The sequence below is a fragment of the Rhincodon typus genome, chromosome 11 (assembly GCF_021869965.1).
Source record: "Rhincodon typus isolate 14 chromosome 11, sRhiTyp1.1, whole genome shotgun sequence".
Classification (NCBI taxonomy): Eukaryota; Metazoa; Chordata; class Chondrichthyes; order Orectolobiformes; family Rhincodontidae; genus Rhincodon; species Rhincodon typus.
The window spans coordinates 804,474-813,864 of record NC_063342.1 but is presented as its reverse complement, the minus strand read 5'-3'; the positions used below and the strand labels follow the sequence as shown (position 1 = coordinate 813,864).

The 9,391-nt window shown below is 43.6% G+C and overlaps 1 protein-coding gene across 5 annotated transcripts in view; it reads right to left on the bottom strand.

Moving 5' to 3' along the window:
- Window positions 1-6,202: 6,202 nt before the first annotated feature.
- Window positions 6,203-9,391, bottom strand: part of wdr4 (WD repeat domain 4) — a 19,751-nt gene continuing 16,562 nt past the window's right edge. For all 5 annotated transcript variants that reach the window (XM_020524829.2, XM_048602637.1, XM_048602640.1 and 2 more), the window contains 4 exons: window positions 9,062-9,129; window positions 8,396-8,570; window positions 7,984-8,053; window positions 6,203-7,082 (listed from right to left, as the gene is read on the bottom strand). In XM_020524829.2, coding sequence (XP_020380418.2) covers window positions 6,907-7,082; window positions 7,984-8,053; window positions 8,396-8,570; window positions 9,062-9,129 — 489 coding nt within the window. In that variant the 3' untranslated portion in view covers window positions 6,203-6,906. The remainder of the gene's footprint in view (window positions 7,083-7,983; window positions 8,054-8,395; window positions 8,571-9,061; window positions 9,130-9,391) is intronic.

Genomic DNA, 9,391 nt, shown 5'->3' with positions numbered 1-9,391 from the left:
TGGTGAATTCTATTGTTGTCATGACATTTGTTTTGTATACTTTTACATATTAAAATATTTACTTACTGAAAATCAATGTGACTGAAGTTTGTTTCAGAAAGATTTGAATGATTTATCAGAACAGACAAACAACAGTTTCCACGGAGTTTGGTTCAAACATGGACAAAACAGCTGAATTCCAGAGGTGAGGTGAGAGTGACAGCTCTAGACATCAAGGAGTCCGAGCAAAACTGGAATCAGTGCGTAATAGGGTGGCAAACTCTCGGGTGGTTAGAGTCATACCTGACACACAGGAAGATGGTTGTGGTTGTAGTTGTAGTTGTAGAGGTCAGTCGTCTCAGCTCCAGGACATCTCTGGACCAACAATCTTCAACTGCTTCACCAATGACCTTTCCTCAATAATAAGGTCAGAGGTTAGGGTGTTCGCCGTTTCCGTGTGCAATATTCACCACTCGCCAGATATTGAAACAGTCCATGTTTAAATGCAACAATATCCAGGCTTGGGCTGACAAGTGGCAAGAAAATTTGTGCCACACACTGACCATCTCCAGTAAGAGTCAATCTAATAACCACCCCTGGACATTCAATGGTGTTACCATCACTGAATCCCTCACTATCAGCATCCTGGAGATTTCCATTAAGCAGAAACTCAACTGGACTCACCACACAAACGCAATGGCTACAAGAGCAGGTTAGAGGCTAGGAATACTGCAGCAAGTAACTCGTGTAACCTATTCATCATCTACAAGGCACAAGTCAGGATTGTGATCAAACACTTGGCCTGGATGGATGCAGCTCCAACAACACAAGAAGCTTGATACCATTCACGACAAAGCAGCCGCTTGATTGACACCATATCCACAAACATCTACTCCTTCCAGCACTGATGCTGAGAAGCATCAGTGCGTATGATCTACAAGATAAAGAACATAAGAAACAGGAGCAGGAGTGGCCCATTGAGCCTGCTCTGCCATTCAACAAGATCATGGCTGATCTGTTCATGGACTCAGCTCCTTACCTGCCTGCTCACCATAACCTTTAATTCTTTTACTATTCAAAAATCTATGTATCTGTGCCTTAAACATTCAATGAGGTAGCCTCAGCTAGTTCATTGAGCATGGAATTCCACAGATTCACAATCCTTTGGATGGAGATGTTCCTCCTCAACTCGGTCTTAAATCTGCTTCCCCTTTTTTGAGGCCATGCCCCCTAGTTCTAGTTTCACCCGCCAGTGGAAATAACCTCCCTGCTTCTATCTTATCTATTCCCTTCATAATTTCATATGTTTCTAAGATTCCCTCTTATTCTTCTAAATTCCAACGAGTTTAGTCCCAGTCTACTCAATCTGTCCTCATAAACCAATCCTCTCAACTCTGGAATCAACCCAGTGAACCTCCTCTGCACCCCCTCCAGTGCCAGTACATCCTTTCTTGAGTAAGCAGACCAAAACTGTACACAGTACTCCAAGTGTGGCCTCACCAGCACCCTATACAGGATGGAAACCAAATCAACCCTTCAATCCAACTCGTCCATGCCAACCAGATATCCTAAATTAATCTAGTCCCCTTTGCCAGCATTTGGCCGATATCCCTCTAAACCCTTCCTATTCATGTACCCATCCACATGCCTTTTAAATGTTGTACCAGCCTCCACCACTACTTCTAGCAGCTCATTCCATAGTGTCTCATTTAAATCTTTCCCTTCTCACTTTAAACCTACACCCTCTAGTTTTGGACTCTACTACCCTGGGGAAAAGACTTTGACTCTATCTATGCTCCTCATGATTTTATAAACTTCTATAAGGTCAGCCCTCAGCCTCTAATCCTCCAGGGAAAATAGCCCCAGTCTATTCAGCCTCTCTCTAGAAGCAGAAACTTTCTAACACTGGCAACATCGTTGTAAATCTTTTCTGAACTCTTTCAGGTTTTACAACAGCTTTCCTTATAGCAGGAAGACCAGAACTGAATGCAGTATTCCAAAAGTGACCTAACTAAACATCTCCTCTTCACTATCCTGTCTATCTGCGACTCCACTTTCAAGTAACTGTGAACCTGCACTCTAAGACCTTTGTTTGGCAACACTCCCCAGGACCTTACCATTAAGTGCGTAAGTCCTGCCCTGATTTACCTTTCCAAAATGTAACACCTCACATTTATCTAAATTAAACTCCATTTGCCACTCCTCACCCCATTGTCCCTTCTGATCAATATTCCATTGTACTAAGATAATCTTCTAAACTTCACAATCTTCAAAATCTCCCCTCCCTCACCGCATCCCAAAACCAGCCCAGCTCATCCCCACTCCTACCTACTAACCTCATGCCGCCCCCTTGACCCTGTCCGTCCTCCCTGGACTGACCTATCCCCTCCCTAACTCCTCACCTACACTCACCTTTACTGGCTCCATCCCCGCCTCTTTGACCTGTCTGTCTCCTCTTCACCTATCTTCTCTTCTATCCACCTCCCCCTCTCTCCCTATTTATTTCAGAACCCCCTTCCCCTCCCCCATTTCTGAAGAAGCGTCTAGGCCCAAAACGTCAGCCTTCCTGCTCCTCTGATGCTGCTTGGCCTACTGCATTCATCCAGCTCTACACCTTGTTGTCTCAGATTCTCCAGCATCTGCAGTTCCTACTATCTCTGAAACAATCTTCCTCACTGTCCACTACACCCCCAATTTTGGTGTCATCTGCAAACTTACTAACCATACCTCCTATGTTCACATCCAAATCATTTATATAAGAACTAGGAGCAGGAGTAGGCCATCCGGCCCCTCGAGCCTGCCCCACCATTTAATAAGATCATGGCTGATCTTTTTGAGACTCAGCTCCACTTACCTGCCCACTCACCATAACCCTTAATTCCTTTACTGTTCAAAAATTTATCTAGCCTTGCCTTAAAAACATTCAGTGAGGTAGCTTCAACCGCTTCATGGGGCAGGGAACTCCACAGTTTCACAACCCTTTGGGTGAAGAAGTTCCTCCTCAGTCCTACATCTGCTTCCCTTTATTTTGAGGTGATGCCCTCCAGTCCTAGTTTCACCTGCTAGCAGAAACAATCGCCCTGCCTCCACTTTATCTATTCCCTTCATAATCTTATATGTTTCTATAAGAATTCCAATGAGTATAATCCCAGTTTACTCAGTCTCTCCTCATAATCCAACCCTCTCAACTCTGGAGTCAACCGAGTGAATCTCCTCTGCACCCCCTCCAGTGCTAGTATATCTCTTCTCAAGTAAGGAGACCAAAACTGCACACAGTTCTCCAGGTGTGCCCTCACCAGGACCCTATACAGCTGCAGCATAGCCTCCCTGTTTTTAAACTCCATCCCTCGAGCAATGGCAGACAAAATTCCATTTGCCTTTTTAATTACCTGCTGCACCTGCAATCCTACTTTTAGCAATTCATGCACACGGACACCCAAGTCGCTCTGCACAGCAGCATGCTGCAATTTTTTTACCATTTAAAACATAGTCCATTTTGCTGTTATTCCTACCAAAATGGATGACCTCACACTTATCAACATTGTACTCCATCTGCCAGACCTTTGCCTGCTCACTTAGACGATCTATATCCCTCTGCAGACTTTCAGTGTCTTCTGCACACTTTGCTCTACCACTCACCTTAGTGTCACCTGCAAATTTTGACACACCACACTTAGTCCCCAACTCCAAATCATCTATGTAAATTGTAAACAATTAGGTCCCAATATTGATCCCCGAGGCACACCACTAGTCACTGACTGCCAACCAGAAAAACACCCATTTATGCCTACTCTTTGCTTTCTACTGGTCAACCAATCCTCTATCCATGCCAATACAGTACCTGTAATGCCGTGCAACTTTATCTTATATAGCAGCCTTTGGTGTGGCACCTTGTCAAATGTCTTCTGGAAATCCAGATACACCACATCCACAGGTTCCCCATTGTCCACCATGCAAGTAATGTCCTCAAAGAATTCCAAATTAGTTAAACATGACCTACCCTTCATGAACTCATGCTGGGTGTTCCCAATGGGGCAATTTATATAAATGACAAAAAACAGTGATTCAGCACCAATCCTTGTGGCACACCACTGGCCACAGGCCTTCAGTCTGAAAATCAACCCTTTACCACATCCCTCTGTCTCGTACTTTTGAGTTAGTTCTGTATCCACATAGCTAGTTCTTCCTGTGTTCCATGTGATCTAACCTTGCTAACCAGTCTACCATGCAGAACCTTGTTGGAAGGCCTTACTGAAGTCCAACTAGATCACATCCACCACTCTGCCTTCATCAATCCTCTTCGTTACTTTTTCAAAAGACTTAAGTTTGTGAGACACAACCTCCATTGCACAAAGCTATGTTGACTGTCCCTAATCAGTCCTTGCCTTTCCAAATACATGTAAATACTGTCCCTCGGGATCCCCTCCAACAACTTGCCCACCACTGATGTCAGCTTCGCTGGTCTACAGTTCCCTGGCTTTTCCTTACCAACTTACTTAAATAGTGACACAATATTAGCCACCCTCCAGTCTCCTGACACCTCACTGTGGCTATCAAAGATAGAAATATCTCAGCAAAGGGGCCAGCAATCACTTCCCACAAAGTTATAAGGTACACCTGATCAGGGCCCAGGAATTTATCACCTTTATGCGTTTTAGTATAACCTCCCTATTTTTAAACTCTGTCCCTCTAGCAATGAAGGACAACTTACCTTCTAATTACCTGCTACACCTGCAAACCAACTTTGTGATTCATGTACAAGGACTCCCAAGATGCACTGCAGAAATTCACCAAAGCTCCTTCGACAGCACCTTCCAAACTCATGACTATTCCATCTAGAAGGACAAGGGCAGCAGGAATATAGGAACACCACTCCCTGCAAGTTCCCCTTCAAGCCACTCACCACCCTGACTTGGAAATACATCACTATCTCTTCACTGCCGCTGAGTCAAAATCCTGGAATTCCCCCCCTCCACCCCACCCCAAGGGCATTGTGTGTCAACCCACAGCACATTCTCTCCAGCGTTTCAAGAAGGTAGCTCACCCCCACATTCTCAAGAGCAACTAGGAACAGGCTATAATTGCTGGCCAGCCAGTGACACCCATGTCCTCAGTGAATTTTAAAAAACTAGGGACTGGAATTAAATGATCAGCTAGTGATACCTGTGAGTGAATGAATGAAAAACAATTACAGTACTAACACAGTGACATTACTGCTTCAGTGTGGTCTCCCTAGTGACTAAAGAAAATCCAAGCAGTTAATTATGATATTTAATTCTGATTGATGGCCTGGCCTCCTCCTAATGCTTTGACATTCTCAGATGTTAATCAATCTCTTTACTCCTCCAATTCTGGTCTCAGTTTAACTCCTCCACCATCACCTTCAGTTCCCTTGAGACTCTACTTAAAATTGACATGTTATGGTCACCTGCCCTAATCTGTCCTGAAGTGGGTCTCTGCAATGCCTCTGTGGATAGGTTCAGGCTGGTTATTACATCACAGCTGATATCTGCTGCTGCTGCAGTCCCCCCCCCCCGACTGGTGAACAATATGAAACTGCAGTATCTCATTTGATTTAATCTGACTGAAAGCTACAATCAGGAGGCTGTGCTCAATGATGCAGAGTCATCAGTACAAATCCAACCACAGCAGCTCGTGCAATTTAAATGTAATAAATGTAAAATAAAAAATCTAGCCATGGTAATAAGGATCATAAAATGAAAAGACAGTTATAAAAACCAACCTGGTTCAGTTGAGCCCTTTAAAGGAAGGGAAGCTATCATCCTTACCTGGTCTGGCCTACACGTGACTCCAGACTCTCAGCAACGTGGTTATTCTTCACTGCCCTCAAATGGCCTAGGGGTCTACTAGACTGTCCTGATAGAAATGTTGTGTTCTGTAGGGTAAGGTGGCTGACTGTCAACCTCAGAACAAACACTGGTCTTGCCGCTGACACCCACATCCCAGGAATGATTGAAAAAACACGCTACATGCATTGCCCAATGTCAGATGTACCTTAATAAATAACCGAGATCATCCTTGTCCTACTTGACAACATTCAATTCCTGGTTCACTGTGACTGTTTCTGAAGTTCTGCCTTTCTCACCTGTGAAATCATGACTTCATTAGCGAATGCTGTAAGCAGGAAGTCACCCGTGAACCTAAAACTTTTACTCATAATATTTGTGTCCATGTTGTAAGAAGTCTTACAGAAACTCTCAGACACCATATCAGTACTGATTTATTTTCAAAAATGTTCACTGCTGTTCAACACCAGAATGGTCGAATGTTACTGTAATGGAATTGAGGTTGTCTGGAAGTGACAGAATTAACCAGGGTGCAATCATTAGCAAATCTCTGCAGATCAGGTAACGAAAGACTGATCTAAATTCAAGACCATGGCTTAACATTGCTAAACCCACCCTAGTGGCTGAGAGGTGCCCCAGTTAAGAGTAGCCACTCGCTTAATGAAGAACTTGAAACCTGAGATTTTTACGAGCCAAGGGTACATATGGCTCTGGAGGAAATACATCAGATACACAAACCATCATCTCACTGAACGATGCAATAGGCTTAGGGCTCAATGCCATTTGCTGGTTTCAAATTCTGCAGTCAAGATGATTGGTCACAACTGGTAAAGAACAGGAACCATGCCAAGATCTGCTGAGTTTATCAATGGATTTTCGACAGATTGCTCAGTCTTTCACTTTCCTCAGCTCCTCGGATTTCCTCCTGAATCCCCTTTGATGGGCTGCTGCAGCATTCCATGTTTGACCTTCCCACCTTGTGCTGACAGTAAGCACCTCACTCACCCACACAGTTCCCCCACCAGCAGTTCTATGCATTCAGATTCCACTGAGGAATGGCTTACAGTCACCAAACCAAATGGCGCAGTTCGGAGTCACAATGTACAGCATTTACACAGCATCACATCATAACTCCTCCCACTCTTGGCCTTTTGCTGTCTCTGCTCTCAGCCATGAGCTCCGATGTCCTTTTTTTCTGTCTCTGATCAATTCTCTGCTCTTTCTTCAACTGATATTCAGCCATGTTATCAATGCTCATTTTGTACAAATTACTGTAGCTAATTGCAGACCCTGAGCCTGTCAAAAAGAAGAGAAAGAACAGATAAAGGCTAGAATCTACTCGAGGGCTTTCGTGCAATTTACGTGTAGAACAATATATCTGGGAGTGAGTTGCAGACTGGAATCTAATTGAGAGGTTCAGCGTGATTTATATAAGAATTAATATACGGTTCATAATAAATTTACATTCCCGTAAGGCACAAAACCCAGCAGGAAAAGTGATCCAACTGTAGGTAACAAGAGAAGTTAAAGATTACATTTCATCAAAGGAGGAAGCTTATAAAGTTGCCAAAAAAACAGCAGGCTTGAAGATTGGGTGCATACCAGAATTCAACAAAAGAGAACCAAGAAACTGATAAAGAAATGGAGAATATATAACTCTAAATTGGCAAGGAACATAAAAACATACTGTAAATGCTTCTACAGGGATGTAAAAAGGAAAAATAAAAACATGGGCCCATATAGGCAAGACAGGAGAATTTATAATAATGAGTAAGGAAATGCTAAAAAAAACTGAACAAATACTTTGATGTGTCTTCAGGGAAGAAGTTACAAAAAACCTCCCAGAAATAATTGAGAACCAAGTGACAATAAGAAATGGAAAGAAATTAGTATAACTAAAACACAAGTACTGGAGAAATTAACATTACTGCAAATTGACAAATACCCGATCCCGAAGACGTCCATGCCAGAGCTGGAAGAGACAGTGGCTGTAGAAAGTTAACAATACAAAATTCAACAGATTCTAGAACAGTACGTGGAGACTACAAAGTCGTAAACATTTTTTTAAGAAAAAAGGGAGTGAGAAAACAGGAACTACAGCCTGCAAGCCTCGCAGCCTTCACCAAGTAAGTACACTAATTAATATTAAGGACATGACAATCAGACACTGGACTTTCACAGAGTTAGAACTATTTACCCTCGAATACTGGCCAGTTGGAACGAATAACCTCTTTGATCCTCATTTGATCTGGATGATCCGGAATTTCCTATCAAAGAGATTGACACAGAGATGAACAGAGATTCATTTTTCATGGAATTCACAATGTCGGTTTGGGATTAGCGATCACAAGAGAGTCAAGCTAAGGAGGTTTCACAAACTCCCTTGTCTCAGCAGCCGCTGAATACAATGGGTTATGAGTGCCTTCAGCTCTAAACCCTAATTGCCAAATAGGAATTCCTGAATATTTGGAACTTGTTACCAAGGTCATATTTCCTATGAATTTGATGAGAACCCGTACTGTCCCATTTTCACTGCTCCCACCAGTCAACACATCACCTACCTACTGTTGACCATTACTGACCAGCAATCCCAGTTCCCAAACACTTACCCGCCACAGCCCCTCGTGTAATTGGTATAGAACAGCTATGTCACCATCCAACAGCCAGAGCCCACCACAGTCATCGAACGTCACATCCCAGGCTCGCTGCTTCGCTGTGATCGTCTGCTGGTGAATGAGTCTCTCAGCTTTCACATCCAACTCCAGAACATACACTGAGGAGAGACTGATCAACCAGGCAATTCAATACAGGAAACACACGCAAGGCAATAGCACAAAGTACTGAGTCATAAAGCTCACTCTACATTGTCGCCATCAAACACTCCCAGGACAGGGGCAGCACACAGTTAGGTACAGAGTAAAGCTCCCTCTACACCATCGCTATTAAACATTCACAGAACAGGAATAGTATGGGGTTAGATACAGAGTAAATTAGACTGATGACACTATTATGCACTGAGGTCTCCAATCTCCACACTAAACCATCCCATGTCTTAAGTGAAAAGGCAGACCCTGTGTCGGCTGGTGCCAATTTAAAGACTGTCAGATTGCCCCCTGAGGAACTATACTCAAAGCTCAGAAAAGGCAGCACAGGGACTGTGCTGAAGCTGCTTCGAGCCCTGGGAATTTTAGTTTCATTCAACATGGTGACTCGTAGGTGTAGGTGGGTAGGAATGGGTGGGGACAGGCTATCGACAGAGGATTTGGAACTCTTACCTGTCACACAGAACTGCAAAGAAATCCTTCCCTCTGCAGTGGACGAGACGTACCACAGCACATCTGTTCTGCAAGAAAAGGGTCAGCACTGGGGTTACCACAGTTCAGCAACACAGTCAGCAGCAGTCACCTCACCCGATTACAGCAATAATTAGGGATAGTCAACACAGTTTTGTGAAGGGTAGTCGTGCCTCACAAACCTTATTGAGTTCTTCGAGAAGGTGACCAAACAGGTGGATGAGGGTAAAGCGGTTGATGTGGTGTATATGGATTTCAGTAAAGTGTTTGATAAGGTTCCCCATGGTAGGCTATTGCAGAAAATACGGAGGC